Below are 20,473 nucleotides of genomic sequence, written 5' to 3' on the forward strand. Positions count from 1 at the left end.
GGTCTTTAGTGTTTGGCTCCTTTCACTTCTCTTGGTGCTATCGAACCTCTGGGTCTTATCACATATCAGTAATTCATTCCTTTTTCTGGTTGAATAATATCCCCTCAGCTTTTGTTTTATCTATTTTTTGACTAATAGCCTTTGGTTCATCTCTACCCATGTCTATTTGTGAATAATGTTGCTGTGAACATTCATATAGAAGTTTTAATTAAACAACAGCTTTCACTTCTCTTGGTTGTACATCCAGAAGCAGAATTGCTGGGCCATGTGGTAATGCCTTGTTTAAGTCACCGCAAAAAGGTTACATTTTCTTCATATTGACTACACTATTTTATAGTTCTAGTAGCAGTGAATAAGTGCCTCAAATTGTCTACCTCCTTGGCAGTACTTTTTATTTTTCATTTTTTAAATGATTGTTGCCATCCTAGTTGGTAAAAGGTGATATCTCCTTTCTGTGTGTGTGTTTGTGTGTTTGTGTTGGTAGGCTTTATTTCTCAGAGCAGTTTGGGGTTCAAAACTTTAGAACAGAGGAGAAGGTACAGAGATTTTCCACTTACCCTCTGATTTCACTCATGCGTCACCTTCTCCATTACTGATATCCTCCCACCAGAGGGTACCTTTAGAGTAATTGATGAATATGTGTTGAGGTGTCATCATCACACAGTGTCCATCATATAACCTGGAGGGTTATTCTTAGTGAACATTCTATGGCTTTGAACAGATGTACAATGACACACACCACTGTGGAGTCTCACAGAGTTTATTTGCTGCCCTAAAATTCCTCTTTTCTTGGCTACCTATCCCCACACTCTTGATACCTATGGATCCTTTTTACTATTTCAATAGTTTGCCTTTTATGAATGTTACATAGTTAGAATGACACCCTTATGTAGCATTTTCATATTTACACTTTTCACTTGGAGATACACATTTTAAGGTACCCTCATGTCTATTCGTGGCTTGAAAGCTCATTTATTTTTAGCCAAGAATAATATCCTTCTGGAGATGTGAAAGTTTATCCTTCCACCTTTCTCTTCCAAAGTGGCTGTGCCATTTGACATTTCTCACCAGAAGTGAGTAAGAATTTTTATTGCTCCACGTCCTTCGTAGAATTTGGTGTTGTCAGTTTTCTGGGCATGGGTCATGCAAAATGTGTAATGGTATCACCTTGTTTTAATTTGCATTTCTCTGATAATATATGATATAAAACATTTTTAAAGCTTATTTGTCATCTGGACATCTTTTCCCCTGAGGTGTCTTTTAAGGTCTTTGGGCTATTTATTTATTTAGATACAGGGTGAACTTCAGGCTGGCTTTGAGCTTAAAATCCTCCTGCCTCAGCCTCCCAAATGCTGGGATTATAGGCATTCACATCCCCCACCACCACACACACACACACTCTTTAGGCCATTTTAAAATCATGTGACTCACTGTGGCTTTAGTTTCCATATCCTTAAAGACTGATGATGTTAAGCCTCTTCATGTGCTTATTGGCCATTTGTCCGTCTTCTTTGTAAGTCCCCCAGTTTATTAAAATTGTGATAGGAAGCCTGTGGTATTTTGTAACTAGGGAACTGTGGGACTTGACTTTCATAGCAACAGACCCTTGGCTTCTGGAGGGAGAAGGGAAGGCGCAGGGAGGCCACTTGCACACACTTTTCTCACTAGTCAAGGAACTTGTAGCTCAGGACATCCTATTGTGCAAACATCTAGCCTTTTATCAGCTGGGTGGTCCTAGGTAGCTATGGCTGCCTCTCTTAACATCAGTTTCCTTCCACAGATATTTTTAGTGATGATTCATGGTTGTGTTTTGAATTTTTCTTTGTTTTGAGACAGGGTCTCACTGTTAGTTCAGGCTGGCCTTGAACTCACCATGTAGTCCAGGCTGGCCTCGAACTCATAGCAATCCTCCTGCCTCAGCCTCCCTAGTGCTGAGATTGCAGGCGTGCCCCATCTTGCCTGGCTGGGTTTTGAATATTAAATGAAACAAAATATTGAACCATTCAGAACCATACTTTTTCTAATCTATACCCACTCTCTTCCATGTTCCTTTTCCTCATGGCTATTAACTTTTTTTTTCTCAAACTTCAACTCCTAAATTCTATATTTTCTTCAGGATTCAGTTCCATTTTCACTTTTAGTTCATTCAACAAATATTTATGGAATGCTGTGTTTGGCCTGAGCCCTGTGCTGTCCATTGCAGAAACAGTACCCCAGAAGCCAAGGAAGGACCATGCTGTTGGACCCCATGTTCTGACAGATGAGATATAAATCAAGCATGCAGATAATTTAATGGAAAGACATTCCCAAAATAATGGAACATATTGCTTTCCGAGAAAGAAAGTGGGAGGAGAATGTCTAGTGTCGTAAACATAGGCTAATAGAAGGCAAATCGAGGAAATGATCCTTGAGCTGAGACAAGGTGCAAACTTGAGCATCATATCTGAATAGCCTAAAAACAACGGGTCTTGGAAGCAGCTGAAAGATTCAGCCCATAGCCTCTGGCACATCTGAGCAGAGCAGGTTTGAAGAACAGTATGGAGTGTAGAGGGTAGAATCATCTTAAGGAAAGAGTACTGTCCACATAGACCCAGAAGGCAGATCGTGCTGGGCCTTGATGGCCAGGAGTAGGGTATGGGACTTGGTTACCAAGAGAATGTTAAGCCATTGAAAGGGATGTTATGGGAGAGATTTCTTAGAAAGGCTCCCATACCCTGTGCTTTCCAGTGGAGAGTACACTATGGGAATAAGGGGAGAGGGTAGGGGAGGGAGGGAGAGAGAGGAGAAAGAAAAGGAGAAGGGAGAAGCAAGAGAGGCAGAGGAGCAATTGGAAGCTTGTCCTTCCAGGTTAGAGCAGAAGGAAGCAGTGGGGTGAAGGTAACCAGCTGCCTGTCTCTAAATAGGTTTTGGAATTGAAAAGGCAGGAATATCTCAAGTGTTTCTTATGATTCCTTACATGCCTGTACCACTCCACCACTTTACCCAGCCCCTGGCTGTTCCTTACCTGGCTAAACCCAAATGTCTTTTCTATGCTCAAGAGCAAGTGGTCTTGTGCCTATTACAGCAAGTGTCAAGTTGAAATAAGCATCTATTGTATTGGTAAGTAACCCTCTGGGATGGAAGATGGGGAAGGCTTCCATTGTGGGATGGATGAGGATGTCTGGCGAACTGTGAGGGTCAGATATCAACTATGTCTACACTTAACCACTAAATCAGACTGTGTTAGCACAGACAGCTTGGCTAGGATCTCTGGCTGTGTCTGTTTGCTTTTATCTCCTCTCCTGTTACACTGTCTTGTGCATTTTGACAGGCAGTGAACATTGGTGGAACAAAAAATGACTATGGCCTTTCTCAACAAGGGGAGGACAGGGTTAGCTGTAGGGCTTGGGGAGGCTTTACGAATAGGTTGCCCTGTGGTTGACTGGGAAGAGATTGAAAAGAGGAAAGTAGGAGGATGAGTGCCGATAGGAAGAGGATGAGTGTGGTCTCTATTGCTGAACATGAGGCACCCAGAGTGACTGGAACAGTGGTTTCATAGCAAAGGTGGTCTTTGACAGAAAGATGAAACAAACAATTATATCTATTAGCTTTCAAGAAATCAAATGTCAGAATTTCAAAAAGTATCGTGCTGTGATTAGGTCACTGAGATTGCCTTTCTGAACACCTCTCATAAAAAAGAAAGAAGGAAGGAAGGAAGGAGAGAAAGGAAGGAAGGAAGAAAGAGGAGAGAAAGAAAGAAAGAAAGAAAAGAGAAGGAAAGAAAGAAGGAAAGGAAGGGAGGAGGGAAAGAAGGAAGGAAGGAGAGAAAGAAAGAAAGGCAGGAAGGAGGGAGGGAGGGAAGGAAGGAAGGACAGAAAAGAAAGAAGGAAAATGACCTCCTTATGTTTTGAGGATTAAATGGACTAAATGTTGATGTGCCCAGTATCGTGGCATTTTACACTTGCCCTGTGCCTTCACTTCTTCCTTCAATAACCATATTCTCATATTTATGTAAATAAATAATATAACCAACTGAGGAAGTAGAAACAGAGAGTGCTGATGATCCCCCCAACCTACAAGCCAGCTAGCACAGTGCACCCTTGTGCCAGATTCCATTCATGTCTCCTGAATTTCCAGCTTTCTGTGTGTTAGACATGCATTTCTAAAGATAGGGGAAACTGAGGCCCCACAGTATTAAGCTCCCAGCAGAGATAGCCACATGGGAACTGGGATTTGAACCAAAGTAGGTTCAAAGTAGCTTTAAAGGCCCTAAGTAGAGTTACAGAAAAAAACGTGGACAATGCGGACCTCTTGGGCTCAGGCCTCCTGGGTCTAAGCCTACAGAATCACCAGTTCTGCAGCTGAAGGAGGTCACCAACTCCCCTGGCATCTAGATGACTAGTGATAGCACGTAAGGGGACATGAAGACATGTTTTTAGTTAGGATTAATGGAGATGTATTTGTGGTGTCTCTGAAGAGTGAACTTTGCTCAGCCTTGGATTTAGTCCACCCCCTTTCACTGCAGACATGTTCAGGCTAGACTTATACCTGCATCCATCCTGCCTCCATCCTCTGCATGTGTTTTCTGTAGGGTGCCTCTCCTTCATCCTGGGTTAACACCCTGTCATCAAGACTACACCAGCAGGGCAGGTTATGGGGGAAATGTTCATTATAAATCGAAACCCCTCCATTAATTTCAAGGGGGATTATTTCTAACCCTGAATGAAAAAGTAATGAAAAGATTATGAAAAGGTTATTGTTTGTCGGAATTACCACTCAAAAGAGTGTCCACTGTAATCATAGGTGTGATTTAAATATTGTGGCAAGTACTTTGAGTGCTTTCTGTTCTGTCAGATATTAAAATATGTGCTTTTCATGTAAACTCTGTCTTCTCTCATTGCACGAAGAGGGTTACAACCTCATTCATAGTTGAGAAAACCGAGAAACAGAAGCCCCTCTGTGAAATCCAGAACTAATAAAGGAGAGAATCTGAATCCATTTTGGCACTGAATCCTCTGCACCAAGCAGCCTCTTCACCACCCCGCCGTGGTCTCAGTTTCCCTTTTGCAAAAATGCCGAGTGGCTTTTCTCTTTGGCAGAGCCTCCTAGCTCTGTGACACTGTGACCCCATACCTAATGCCATCAGCACAGGAAGGAGCCCTACAGCATGTCTGACATTAGCCAGAGGCCAGGGAAGACTGAGGATCCACTCCTCTTGGCACTCAGATTCCAGCAAACATTCTGAGCCTCATCTTTAAGGGGCTCTGTATGTTGTCCCTAGTTTGCTTTCATTTTAGGTGGGAGCAGGGCAGGAAGAGAGGCTTGCAGACCTTGTGGGTGGTCAGTGTGGGACTGCAGTGACGCAGGCTGAGTCACAGCTGCACTTGTGAGGCTAATGACAGATGCTAAACAAAACTGGATCCCAAACCACCAAACCCAGGGCACAAACAGAGAGCTCATCTGAAATGCCAGCCTTGACTCATGGCTGGGGGCTCGCATCTTGCATTCACCTCCTCTCCTGTTTACATTGTGGCACTGGGAAGGATAAATAGAGGTTTCCTCTGCAGTCTCCACGGCAGCGGTCGCCACATTCCTCCCCCGGTCTGGCTCCTCTGTGGATGTTCACAGCCATGATGGATCACACACATCTTCCTTCACATCCCGGGGGACACAAAGGATGAAAGGAGCTCAGAGGAATAATTATTTTGCTCTCCAAGTCCTAAGTATGGACTGATTCCAAATGCCCAAGGAAATTGTAGCATTTGAAAGAAGAATCAACTTGTTCATTCATTCAGAGATACATTTCCTCCTACATTTGCTGGGTTTTTCACACCTTGGTAATCCCCTAAATGTTAGCTTATGATTATTCTTCATTGAGTTTCTTACTGTATTTATTGGCAGTCTCTTCCTTGAAAGAACTCACAGTCTAACCCGAAAGATAGGTGTGTTTCCAGCACACAACATAGTCAAGGCTATTTGGTGTGCACATGGTCACATGGGCAATGTGTATCAGGGAAGGCAGTGGATTCCTGGAGATGCTGGATTGGGCATTTATGCTTGGGACACTCATCAAGGAGAAAGATGAAAGATGAGCCATCCCGCAGGAGATGATAGGTTGAACAAAGATGGAGCAATGTTCACAGAAGGTGGAACACTGAAAATTCTAAGATTGCTAGACTGGAATTTAGGAGATGGGAGTCCTGAGAACCTGACCCTGAGGTTCTGAGGCTCCTTTCCTCCCTGGCCTTCACATGAGTCACCATCTTCTGACATATAAGGTGTTCATGCCTCAGTGGTGCTGGTTACCTCAAAGGGTTAACAGATATCGGTGATGCTAAGCCAGCTGATATCTTCATGTGATTTAGCTTGAATTGGGTGTGCTGCCATTCTGCGAAGGAAATGCCTGGAAACATTTATAGCTATTAACGAATGCAAAGCCTTAAAATTAGATGGTGTGATATTCATAGACTCTAAAGCTGTCAGGAAGCATAGAAGATGCCTACTTCAGGCTAGATCCCAAAGTAGGAATCCCCTCTTTAGCTTCTGGGCCAGATAGCATCTGCTAACATTCTTCCAGAGAAGGGAATCTGTGCCTTTCCAGCAAAGTGTAACCTCTGAAGTGAATCTTTTCTATCTCTGCACTATAATCCACCCAAACCTAGTGCATGGAAGGGACTGTTATCACCTCCCTGTGATGGGTTTCTGCAAAGGAAGGGTGACACCTCATCTCCCACAGGAACCAGAGAAGAGGGGAACAGAAGTCTGTACCCAGCTGCCTTGGCTGTGCGCTGGATACGCAGTATGCCTACTCTGGGTACGTGGTTTTGGTCCTTGGTCTCTGCATTCTGTCTGTCTTTCTCTAGCACCTTGGCACTGCTGGCTCACCCCATCCTCCAGGTGTTAGCCATTAAAGCTATTTTTGTTATGCTTAATTTTTATTGTATAACATATACATTTTTGCTATTATTCTAATATTAGCATTACACAATATTAGGAAATATTAGCCAGTATTAATTGAACAGTCACAATGTTGCTAAAAAAACAATTGTCTTTGTTGATTTTCAAACAGGTAAAAATTGCCAAGTAGATATAACTATTACAGGATTACAGATATGGAACCTAGGAGGGTTAAAATTTCATCACAGTGACCTGTTAATTTCTTGTTTCAGATGTCAACCAGATTTGACAGTTTCTAAGCTACTGCCCTTTCTATAATTCCACACTCTCTCCAAGAAGTGGACGCATAGTGTGCATTTTGTATGTGCTGTAATTGGACAGTACAGTGAATATTTAAACAATTATTATAGTAAAAGATACATTGCCATTAATCCATCTCAAAATATTCCCCTTACTTTAAAAATATCTTGCTATTTTCTGAATATGGCTGCCTCGATGCCCTTAATTGATTTAAAATATCTACTTTTCATGATAATTTTGATTTGGGAAAGGGCTAGAAGTTCCACAGGGTGGATCTGGTGAGTGAAAAAGATGGATGAGGATGACTGTGGTAATGTTTTTAGAAACCTGCCCTTTCCTTGGGTGGCCCATGACGGCCACATTCACCCTATCATTGATGATACCTTGTAAAGATGCTCACAAAAGAGCACTTTCAGGATGGCTTCAGGAAGTGGCAAAAATGAGGTAAATGTGTTCAAAATGCGAGGGTACTTTGAGAGAGATTAATAGTAGTGTGTCTTTTACTATAATAATTTTATACATTTATATGCAAAACCTTAAAGCAACTTGAAGTTGGGGAAACTGAGTCAGAGAGATTAAGCTCTTGCATAGTAAGCAGACCTTCCTTGTGGACCACAGCCATCACCAATGGGCTCTACTGCCCTCTTTCTGCATCCCTAGGTGTCAGTACTTAAGCCGGGACCAAAGCTGTGACTGGATCTCTCTTTGCTATTCTGTTTTGTTTTGCTTTGGTTTGATTTTTTTGATGGTCTTGGGACTTTGGCTCAGTCGCCTGTATCTGCGTCTTTGAACAGTTCCAAATGCCTGATCACTTGGTGTCACAGAGAAGTACACCTCCCCAGAACCCTCTCCATGATTGGCAAGTCACATCCCTGGGGGATGACCCTCAGCAACTGCCCTCAATGGGCAGTGTTGGGTGTGTTTCAGAGGTAATGTTGAGTCCATGGTCCCACACAGGGGTGAGATGCAGGGTTGGAGTCACTGGGTGTGAATGAAACACTCTCACAGTGAGAAAGAGGGCCTCTTAGGGGCTTTCCTCCTTGATGAGAAATGCTAATTTTCACTCCTAATAATATCAATTGCCTGGAAACTGAGCGGATTCTCACACAGTGATTGTGTCAGGCAGCAAAGTGGAGTAATTTACTTCATTAGAGTGGCCTCCTGGAGCAAGTCTGGGGAGAAGGACATGGGCTGAGTGCAGAGATCAATGGCTGGAGGACTGTCCCAACTGCTCCTCTCAGACCCGACAGGGACAGGTGTTCCAGTGGCTCCCCATGAACTTGTTTGAGATCCCCTCTGTACTTGCTCTTCCTCTCTGGTCCCACTGGTCCCTTCATGCACTTTCCCCTTCTGCCACATCATAATTCTGTGATTCACTGTCTTCTGAGCACCCAACCTTATGTGTCCTTTTCATAAAGTAAATGCAGATGTGTATGAAGGCCAGAATGTCTTTTTTTATTCATTTATAAAATCAAAGGCCACATACTTTGAACATTGAAGTTTTAAGAAAAATTACATCTTAGAAGACAGTATGTTTGTAATTTTTTTCCAAAGTAATGTCTAATAAGGTACTGGAGTCATGGTATTTTCTATAATAACTTTAATAATTTTATCAAATTTCCTCAGAGGCAACTGAGAATGCTCTAAAGCATTTTGAAAAATGTAAATAACTCATCATGCAATTTAGCTATGTTTTTCAGAAATGTATAAATGATTATTTGATGTCAGTTGACCTGGAGCCCGGGCCCCCAGTGACCCAGAACCTCTAAAATCAAGAAAGAGGAGGCCTACTTTGTTTGGTTTGCATGACATGAAAGGCCTTTTCAATTGCTACTAACTGCATTGAAGGCAGAACTAAAAGTAGTTGTTCCTATCACTGCATGATTTCCAATCTGCCAAGCAGTGACCAGGGTCTTTGCATATGTGAACATCCTCTTCAGCATCAGTGTCACGTTCATACATTGACATTCTTCCTTGTACTGTAAAGAGATGGAGTCTTCTAAAGATCACATGTTGTAGAACTGGAGGAGGAGATTAAGGGGCAGTGTAACATGGGACCTGGGAGAGCATTGTGCCTGGAGAGTAAGAGTGGAGTAGTCAAGACCTCTTTGAGTCATGTTGAGGCCAAAGAAAAACCACTGAGTAGATCTGGAAAGAACAGAGAATGAACTTCTTGGTGATCTAGAAGAACCACTGGGGCAGGAGTGTGGAGAGTGTGCCAACAGTGGCTAAGCTCATGCAGAGAAATGAGCACCGAGGGAGCATAGTAATCCAGGTGAGAGGACAATGACCAGCACTCCTACAATGGCAGTTTCAGAGGTGGAGAGAAGGGGTTAGGTTTGAGGCAGTAAACATGGTGGGATTTACCTACGAATAGTCTTTGGGGTTATGGAGAAGGAGAACTGAAGACCGACATCCAACTAATATGCAGACAACAGGGTGGGTGGCCACAGTCTTGTATGGCTTTGGGTGCTTCTAGTTGCCACCAATGTAAGGAAGATGGTCATATAATGGCCCCGTTAGTAGAAGAGGAAACCCCAGGCCACAGGTTTGGAACAGAGAAGAAGCACCCTTGCCCTGTACTCCCCATACCCCCCGGTTCTGAATGCCTTTGTATAAACCATCTCAGATAAAAGGGCATGAAACTGGAAGGAAATGCAGAGAAGGAGAGAAAAAGCTCAATGAAAGCTGATAATGAAAGTTAAAGAAAAGTTCAAATGAAATATTCACACAGTTAATTGAGTGCATTGACAGTTACTGTTTGTGGCTTAAACTTCATGTTATGTGTAGACTGAGACTAATGTGTTGTCAACCTCTTATGTTACTCATTTGATAGATTTATTATCTTGGTTTTACAGAGGAGGAGCCTAAGGCTTGGGGTTCTGTAAGTTGAATTAAGTTACGAAATCAGATGCCAATACATATCTGAATCCTGTCTGATTATCCCCAAATTGAGACACACACACACACACACACACACAGACACACACACACACACCCACCCCTGTATGCTCAATTATGGAGGCCCTATTCCACCTATTCCAAATACCACTCAGCCTGGCTTTTTTACACACAGCAGTTGACAACCCCAGACAATTTATCCAACTCTAAGAGAAAAGGAATTTGCTTCCTGAAAGAAAAGCACATGGCATTCTTTCCCAGACCTGTGTTCTTGTCCTTGGATCACAGGGATGGAAAAATAGATGCATGTGTCTTATTGCTGGCTCTGCTATTCTCTCCGAGGACAGTTTCCCCTTCCTGGTGGCACTAGAGGCAGCGGCACTAGGTGAAAACTTCGCCATCAGTGTTCCATACGATTTGGCATTGAGAAGGTCTGGCCCAGGGCCCAGGACTCTGTTTGCGTTGCTTGAGTTTCCTTGGTGGCTCCTTTGTGGGAGGTCTTTGGACCGGAGGCTGAGGAACTGAGGACTGTCTGCGTGTGGCCCCTGAGCTGCTGTGTTTGGGGAGATCAGATCTCAGCAACCCATCTTGGGCATGATCTGTTCTGACCCCTCATTAGGCACTCATCAGACACATTCTCAGAGCCCAGAGCCTCTCTGCAGTCTGGGCCAGCCTAGGAAGGACTGAGCTGTCCAGTCTCTCTTTAGATATCTCTAATGACTAAGAACTTGCTTCTTTCTATCATAAACCATGTCAGGGTCCCATGACTTCGATGGTTTTGCTGTTCCCTCTTCCTATACTCACACAGACCACGAGCTGTATTACCTGATTTTTTTTTTTTTTACAATACTAAGGATTTGATCCATATCCTCAAACATACATGGCAAGTGCTCTACCTCTGAGCTACATCCCCAGCTCTCTAATGTTACCTTTGAGTCCTTAATGGCACATGGACTTTTGAACTTCTGCTGGTGGTCAAACATAGTGTCAGGCATGGCACCTCAGAAATCTGTAGACAATGACCCTATTTTCTAGGGGACTGCAGCCTTCTCAGCTCCTTCCTAAACCAGTAAAGTACTTATTTTTCCAAAGTAGCTTTTCTTCATTACTCCAATAAGAGCCTATCTACAAAAAAAACATAAAAATTCTTTACAATTAACTCTTCCGTAAGTTCCCATTTCACAGCATTCTCCTCTGAGATAGGTTTTTCTTGAGGTACGGGTGTACAAGCTGAGGCTGGGAGGCCTGCTGTGATGAGCATGGTCACAGGCACAGAGAAACAAAGCAGGGTCCACTGCTCCCTCCTCTGCCTCTGATACTTAATCCTTCTCAATTAAAGTAGAACATAACCCACTGGGGGATGATGGGATCTTAGAGTCTTATGGACAAAAGGGAAGGTGTCATTTAAAATGAGACAGGGACAGGCATCCCAGAAAAGCAGGACCACATCCTTTGCCTGAACACCTCAGAGATGGGGAAGTTCATGGCTTCACACGATCATGATGAGATCATCAGGCGATGGGAAGCTGGGGTGGCTAGAAAGCTCCCAAGTCAGGGTGGGGCTGGAAGACCCTCATGAGGATCTTTTTTTTTCTTTAAATCACCTTTCAAAATTTGGTTGAATGAAAACCAAACAGGGCTGTAATTTCAGGGCATCATCTTCTACCTTGCCTCCTGCTTCTGCTTTCTGAAACTAAACTAAAAATAGCCCACATTTGCTGAGGATTCATTATATACCAGGCTATTCTGAGTACCTTACATGCATTTACATTTTAAATCCTCACAATAACCTCAGGAAGATTGTATTGTTACTTCCCACTTTACAGATGAGGAAATGAGGTACTCAGAGGTAAACAAAGAGTCAAAGGTCATCTAGGGTCTGGTTCTACAGTTTTTGTTCCCATTGTTCTAGAGACAGGTTGATTTTTACATTGTCCTCAAGGAAACCCCTCTGAGCCTTATGCTGAACCTCCGGGCCTTCCTCTCTTCCAGTACCTCCTTTCTAGTGTGTTTTTCTGAAATGTGGTGTACCTGAGTGTTGTTGACCAAGTGAGGACCAGACCTTGACCAACAGACCCTTGCAATGTGTAGGAACACACCAAAGGCAGGCATGCTGACTACCAGTGAGCTGAGGACTTGAAGCAGGCACTTCTTTCTTCTGGACGGAGATGGTCAGTGTCGACCTGGGAGGCCCCCCGATTCCCAGGTGCCACAGCCTCTCTCTTCTGTGACTTCAGTATGGCACTGGAAGGCCACTGGGCCCCTTGCTCAGTATTTGAGCATCCTGAGGGCAGGGTCTGCTTCCCAGCTCCATAGGCACAGTGCCTGGATACACCAGTGTTGGGAGACACAGGTTGGAGGCTGAGAATCTCAGAATCACACTAAATGTGCTAGATTGGGCGCCACGGAAGGTGTCCGTGGTATGTGTGCATGTGGTTTTTGTGTTTGTTGTGGGTTGGATGTGCTGGTTTTGGGTGTGAATGTGGGGGGAGTTTACAGATGTGAGTATAGGGTGTATGTGTGGGGAGTGTGGGTATTGAGGGTATGCCAAGTATGTGTCCTGGACATCTTGGGTGTGTGAGGACTATAGTGTGCAATGTGTGTTGTAATGTCTGTGTTATCTGTGCATCTTATTGTGTCTGTGCGTTTGGTTTGTGTTGGGTGTGTGTGTATGTATGTTGGGTATACACCACCTGTCAGCTGTATGCTTGTGTCATCTGCATGTTCTGTAGTGCACCAAGCTTATTAAGCACCTGCCATACTTTATCCCCACCAACCATGAAGGCAACGAATGAGTAAATGCCCTGATCGCCTCCTCAGTGATGAGAAAACTGAGGAATGCCTTTAAGCAATGAGCCAAAGTCATGCAGCTCAGAAGAAACCAAGTTGATTTAGGTCTGGCCAACTTCAGAACCTGAGTGTTTCATCCAGCGGTTCTCACACCAGTGATTGCATGAAAAGTCCTGGAGGGGTTGGTGACAGACCCAACCACGGGTCTCATCCCTGCCGTGAGTCCTGATTTAGTAGGTCAGAGGTGGTTTTCAATATTTTTGATTTTATAACGAAGGAAAGCTGATGCTGCTGGTTTGCAGATCCACCTGAGAGGCAATGTTGTACATATCCTTTCTCTAAACCCCAGATAGAAAGAGCAGGCCAGAGGCTTGAGACCAAAGAAAAGGGCTTTGGGTTATTGAATACAAGTTGCTTTTGCCATGTACAGTTCCCAGGAAAACCCACCTGAAATTTTAAAACCAAACTCCTCTTCTTCACTGAGAGATGGGTGAGGGAAATGTTTGGTTATAATGAATTGATGCTGTTAGAATGGAAAAGTCTGTTTTCCACCAAGAAATGGTTCCACAGTTCTGGAATCTATCTTGTTTGTAGTCCTGAACAGTGAGACGATAAGCTGTATTTTGTGAGGAGACAGTACTGCTCTGTGTATTTACTCCTCATAAAAATATTCTCTTAGTCGTCATACTTGTTAGTGCTAGAGCGGTGAGACCAGGGTCCTTGGGATACTGGGTCCTTGCTGTTGTTCTGATGAGTTTCATAGTCCTCTGTGGAGTCAGTGATGCCTGTGCCAGTGCATTTTTCAGGATTGAATGAAAGAATTGGTGGACATCTGACAATGCTTGGCCTGTGGCAGTCTAGCAGTGCTGGTGTGCGCTGTTCTCTCTCTCTTTGTCCCTTTCTCTGTATGTTCATCCCTCTAAGATCAGAGCACAGCAGAGAGACAGGGGTAATTGAAAGCTGACAGCAGTAAGCAAGGAGTCAGATGCCTTTGCCAGCTCTGCAGTTTTGATAATTGAGAATGAGTGAGTGGGGTGATGAGGAAATGGGGAAGGTTGCAGATGCAGCTTTTACTGTGTTAATGAAATGATGTGCAGAGCAGCATCTGTCTGCTGGCCCTGTCATCAGTTCTCTTGGAAATGCCCTGGGATTTAAATCAAGTGGTGGTTCCGATCTTGGCTGACTCTGGTGTCTTAGGCATGCTCATGGCTCTCCTGTAGGTTTACAGCATATTTTGTAAGCCAGGACTTGAAGGTTTGTCAGACTGAAATACTGTCTTGAAGAATTTATAGAAATTGGTTCCCGGGATCTGCTGCATTTTAATTTGATGTGCAGCCTTCTGCATCCTCGGAAATGTCTCCTGAGATGGACTCCTTGCCAGAGCTGAGGTACAGAGTTAAAGCTTAGTTAATCCCTTGTACTGTTATTCTGGGGAGCTGGTCTAGCAGGACCCTGTTGAGTGAGGCTGAGATCTGAACCATGTTTGATCCTTGAAGCATCTTGTGGGTAAGAAGAGGGGCTTTGGAAGGATACTCAGGTGTCAAATACTGCTTACCAATTGGGACAGCCCAAGTGTCATCTTCCTTTCTCTGCTCTTCTGGTCTTCTTCTCCTTTTATCCCAGGGCCCATGGGAATACCTGGTCGCCAGTGTATTGCAGGTAAATGCCTGCTATCCTGCCAGGCATCCTAATTGCCCCCTTTACACATGGTGGTAAACTGAGGCTTAGAAAAGAGAAAAGACTTACCAAAAATGCCACACTAGAACATTCTAAAATTGGAAATTGCCTATAAGTAAGAATCTCTCTGACTTGTTTTCTTGTCTGCAAAATGGAGCAAAAACCTTCATTGCAAAATTCTTATTGAAATAAAAATAAAACAGGCTGGAAAAAAGACAGTGCATGTAAAATACTCTGCCTAGCACTGTGAATATAGTTGGTACTTAATAATAAATTCAGTTTCTTTTTGTGTGTGGTCCTGGGGATTGAACACAGGGCCTTCACACTGGGCTGTATCCTCAGCCATTTATTTATTTGAGAGGGTCTCACTAAGTTGTTCACTCGGCTCAAACTTGCAATCCTCCTGCTTTAGCCTTCCAGAAATGCCGGGATTCCAGGTGCGTGCCCCAGTGCCTCCCTTCAGTTCAGTTTCTTTTCTTTCTTTCAAATCCCTAGTATCCTGATAATTTCATGTACTCAGAAAACTCAGTGCACCTTGAGTCTCCTTCTTGGTTTGTCACCCTAAATTTGGATTATTTAAATTTCATTTCTTCTCCATCATTTCAACACTACCCTCTTGTATTGCTGCTCAGGTCTCCTGGCTTGGAAAGTTAGCAGCCTGTCAATCTGCACTTAGTGTCTGCCTGGCAGGTGCTCTTGCTTTGCTTCCCATGGTCAATAGCACATAGTTCTGTCCTTGCCAATCCAGTCATGTGCATGAGGAGTGTCAATAATGGAATCATTTTCAATGGCAGCTACCATTTATGGAATATTTACTACCTGTTAGACCTGGGCAAAGCACTCAGCGTGGTGTTTATTTAATCTTCCCATCACTTAAAAATTGTATACTACTGGAGTTGGGGATTTAGCTCAGTGGCACTGTGCCTGCCTCACAACTGCAAGGTCCTGAGTTCGATCCCTGGTACTGGAAAAAGATGTATGCTACTACCAATTCTCATGTTACTGAGTAGAACATTGGGACAAAGAGAAGGTAAATTACTTTCTCAAGGTTACACAGATAGAAAGCAAGAAATCAGAGCCTCTTGGCTCATGAAAGAACTCATAACTAGGATGATGTTGCCTATATAGGACTAGGGGAAGGGCCAGCTGGGCTTTGGAGTTAGGATATCTGGGTCTGAGTCCTAGCCATGCCTGATATGAACTGCATGACATTAACCATGTCACCTCGTTTCTCTGTGACTTTTCCCTTAAGAGGGGCCCCTGAATGGTGGCATTGAGGAGACACATGCTGCTCCTGTGGGGCCCATTGGTCAGATATCCTTGCCTGTCCATGCACTGTTTCCTGTTGGACAAACCAGGATCCTGTCTCCTGATGTTATCTCAGCTGTTGATTTCTCTCTTTTTCAGGTAATGAACCAAAAGGATCATGTGTGAAGTACAAGGAACGGTTGAGTTTTCGGTAGAGCTGCAGAAGTTTTATAATGTGGATCTCTTTCAGAGAGGGTGAGTATGCTTCACAATTTCTATTTCTGTATGTGTTTGTTTTATTTTTTTTATGCCATGGGATGAAGATCAGATTAGACATTGGGGAATCAATGAAGAAAGGATTTTTATTGCTCTTCCTGCCAAGTAGAAAATTCAAACTTTTAGTGCATCTGAAAATGAAAGTATATATTAACGAATAATAGAAAATGCTAATTTATTTCCTTTCTGTCTTCTCTCTTGTAAATTGCCTTTTTTATTAAATGTATCCAGCCTAAAGAGGAGTGAGCTTGTGGGAAGTGAAGCTTGTCTGTGGACCTCTGATAAAAACATGTTAATATGCTCAGTACTTTGGGGAAACCCTTTCTCCAAATTCATATAGAGTAAGATTTAAGCCTAGGTCTTTCAACTGAGCATGTTTGTATTTACAAACATCCTCCTTAAAAACATAAAAAAGTATATTGCTTTCAGTATTTTGAGGATGTACTCTGACCAGTACGCATGATCTCAGTCATTCTTCATTGTAGACTTACCTCTCAGGGTCACTATAAATTATAAGATGCAACATGTTTACATAGAACAACTGCTCACGGAATAGATCACATGTATTCTCAGAGGCTGGGACTTTCCCCATGTTACTGACCAGGAAACTACAGTTCGTGGAACTTGAATTTATTATGTACCCACGTTACAGTTAATAAGTATCCAAAGCAAGGATGTCTGTCAGTTCACCTTTGCTACAGAACAAACTACCTTAAAACTGAGTGTCTGATGATCGCCACTTTCAGTGTATATATCTCAATTCTGAGCAGCTTGGGCTGGTCTCCGCTGGTTCTGCCGAGTTGGACCAGGTCTGCCTGGTCTCAGCTGGGCTTGTTCACAGGTCTGGGGCCCTGGGCTGGGATGCTCTTGATTCTTTCCCTGTGGTCTCCATCCTCTGGAAAGCTGGCCAGGGCTTGTGGATCTGGCCACTAGGTTCTAAAATAGATGGTGGCAGCATATACAAATTCTTTTTAAAAAACTTCTAAAAAGTTTTTATGTATTTATGGGTGAAGTCTGTATTTCAGTGTGTGTACGCCATCTCTAAGGGTTAGGTCAGGGTAACTGCATATCTATCACCTTCAGAATATATGGTTGCTTTCCTTGGGGACATCTAAATCCTCTTTACTAACTATATTGAAATATTTGATTGATTGTTATCATCCACAGTCACCCTAAATTATTATTATTATCCTAACATTAGAAGTTTTTCTTTCTGTCCACCTGCACTCATTGATTTTCTCTCCATTCACTCCTCCCCACCATCCTTTCCTGCCCCTGGTAACCATTATTCTATTTTCTGTTTCTCTGAGAACAATATTTTAGTTTCTACATGTAAGTCAACATGCAATGTCTTTCTGTGCCTGGCTTATTTCACCTAAGGAAATGTGTTCACCGCTCATCCATGCTGCCACAAATGACAAAATTTCATTCTTTTCTATGGCTCAATAATATCCCAGTGTGTGTGTGCACATGTGTGTGTGCATATGTGTGCACATGTGTACATGTGTGTGTATTAGTCACCTATCTGATGTTGCTAGGGCAAAACACCTGACATACACAAGTCAGAGGAGAAAAGCTTCATTCAGGCTTGCAGTTTCAGAGTTTTCTATCCGTGGTTGAGTGGTTCTAAGGCAGAAGCATCATGGTAGAAAGGTGTGGCAGAGAAAAAGCTGTTCAGCTCATGCCATCTGAGAAGTAGAGAGAAGGAATAGAGCCTGAGAGGAGCTGGGCATGGTGATGCGTGCTTGTGACCCCAACAGTCTAGGAGGCTGAGGCAGGAGGCTTGCAAGTTCAATCCCAACCTGGGCAATTTACTAATTTAGTGAGAACTTGTCGCAAAATAAATTTTTTTTACAACAGGCTGGGGAAATAGCTCTGTTAAGAAGGCCTTGGTTCAACCCCCAGTACTGAGAAATAAAAAAGAGCCAGAGAAGGAGGAGCGATGCCCGAGGTGTGGTACCCAAAATCATGTATCTGTGACCCACCCAGACACATCCAGAAGAAATATACTTTAATAACCTTCTAGGCATCTTTCAAGTTTACCAAGTTAACTGTGAAGATGAAGAGAGATTATGTAAAGGTGCAAATTTCCATTATATATGAATGTCATTGTATATGAATGTCATTATATTGTATACCTAAAATGTACCAATAGAATAAAATTTAAAAAAACAGTAAAGGTGAAGCATCACATTGGGTAACACTTCATCCGTGCATCATCAGTGGGCACAGACTGATTCCATATGTAAGGTACTGTGAATAGTGCTGCAGTAAACATGGCAGTGAAGCAATATCTCTGAGGTACTGAAATTCTTTCCTTTGAATATATATATCCAGTAGTGGAATTGCTGGCTCTTATGGTAGTTCTATTTCTAGATTCTGAAGGAACTTTATACTGTTTTCCATAATGGCTGCACTAATTACAGTACCACCAACAACTGATGAGAGTTTCACTTTATAATAGTCCTAGATTACTCTTTTATTTGTATTTTCCTGATGATTAATGATGAACATTTTTTCATAAACTTTCTGGCCATTTCTTTGTATATCTTCATTAGAGAAATACTGCTTAACTCACTCAACTTTTGATGCCCAGCTTTGGAATTTGCATAAAGTTGTCTTTAATGCATTCTTCTGACAAGTCATAACACTGGTTCAAATTTGGGGTAGAAAAATAGATACCATGTCTTGATGGGGAGGATGAATACACATGCACTTTGGCAATCTACTGTCAAGGCTGAACTCTCATTTCCTATGGATGAGCGATATAATTAATCTGTTGTATGCTATGATCCCTCTCCCATGAGGGTGAAATTCAGTGAGGCTGAGTGGGACCTGAGCAGACAGTAACAGGGATGGGAAGTGATTCTGGGGACACAGGAGAGGTTCTGGTGAGGACCAGGGGCTTGGCGTAAGGGGACCCAGCTTTGTGGATCTTCGGGAAGCTCTGTTTCCATGGTCCACTGCTCACTGGGTCAGAAGTTGCATGGAATAGTGACCCGAACCCTGGATAGGGGGCCTGGGTGCCTGAGCCCGGACTCTGCTTCTGCTTCTCGGGGACTAGGGGATGTTTTGGCACGTCACTCCACTTTCCTCTTCAGATCCCACATTTATGATAACAGGAAGCAGTTTTGATAGTCACATGGCAGCCTGTATCAAACGCTTTTCTATTCCTTACCTCCTGGCTTTTTATAACCAAAGGCTGAAGTAAGCAGTACAGTCTATACTTGCAAGAGAGGCAACTTGGGATCAGGGAGAACAAACTACAGCCTTGGCTTAGCTAAGTGAAGATGGGGGCTGAAGGTAAGGCTTTTCCAGGCAAAAATCTTTTTTAAACACAGGGTGCAGGCTGGCCTTGAACTCACTATATAGCACAGGCTGTCCTCAAACTCACAGCAATCCTCCTGCCTCGCCTTCTGCGTGCTGGGATTACAGACGAGGGTCATCATGCCCACCTCAAATTCTTGAATCATTTTCCATTATTTAAAGCTGGTATCCAAGGTTGGCTGAGTCCACCCAAGGTTGCAAAAGATCACCATGAGGATGTGGGAAGAAAATAGTAGAACATCAACTTAAAATGATTTTATCTAAAAAGAAGAAATACATCAAGAATCACTAGTAATTGAATTCAGATTGCTCTGAAGACCTTGTTTGTTCATATGGTAAATGGCCAGGAGTCCTATGTCAGTAACTCAGGCATCAAGAAGAAAGATGGCATCCATAGCATGAGCATACTGTGGTCACCCACACATTGCCAGATACAGTTTGTGGCTGGCTGCTGTGTTCACCTGAACGCTTGTTTGTAGTTTTAGTTATGCTCATCCCTCCGATTCTATGGGAATCATGAAGTAAATGTGATATTAAGCATGGGTAAATGGCAAATACCAGGAGTCACCGGAAGGACACTAGTCCTACTCTTTTTTTTTTTTTTTTTGGTATCAGGGATTGAACTCTGGACTTTGCACTTAAGAGGCAGGCGGGGGGAACCACTGAGCTAAATCCTGGCCCCAACTAGTCCTACTCTTGCAAGAGTCTCTAGGTATACAGATTGAGATTAAAAATGGCAGCAAATCAGCTCTAACAACAAGTAGGCTGAGAGATTTGGATTCAATTGAAAAACTATTCGATGTACAGATTTGTAAGCATTATTCATCACACATCATCCTAACTGTGTACTGGGCTTTCAGATATAGTCTTTTATGAAATAATCACCATTAGCAAAATATTTCAAAATGACACAGCCAAAACATCAACAGACCTTGTGAAGTCATGAAGGAGTTTAAAATCCGAGTATGCAAATCGTAACTTTTTCAGCAAATCTGTGCTACTCTTTTTTTTTTTTTTTTTTGGTGCCAGGGATCAAACTCAGGACCTTGCACTTACGAGGCAGGGGGCATCCCTGAGC

The 20,473-nt window shown here is 43.1% G+C and overlaps 1 protein-coding gene across 7 annotated transcripts in view; it reads left to right on the forward strand.

Annotated features, from left to right (window-relative positions):
* The window catches only part of Fam135b (family with sequence similarity 135 member B), a 318,048-nt gene that overhangs the window by 96,100 nt on the left and 201,475 nt on the right, over positions 1 to 20,473 (forward strand). For all 7 annotated transcript variants that reach the window (XR_002391948.2, XM_004837905.4, XM_087187332.1 and 4 more), the window contains exon 2: positions 15,952 to 16,047. Coding sequence is in view for 6 of the 7 variants with exons in the window: in XM_004837905.4 (XP_004837962.2) it covers positions 15,971 to 16,047 (77 nt within the window). In the remaining variant the exon portion in view is untranslated. The remainder of the gene's footprint in view (positions 1 to 15,951; positions 16,048 to 20,473) is intronic.

The sequence above is a fragment of the Heterocephalus glaber genome, unplaced genomic scaffold (assembly GCF_053883595.1).
Source record: "Heterocephalus glaber isolate CG9 unplaced genomic scaffold, H.glaber_assembly_v1.0 deba00000281, whole genome shotgun sequence".
Classification (NCBI taxonomy): Eukaryota; Metazoa; Chordata; class Mammalia; order Rodentia; family Bathyergidae; genus Heterocephalus; species Heterocephalus glaber.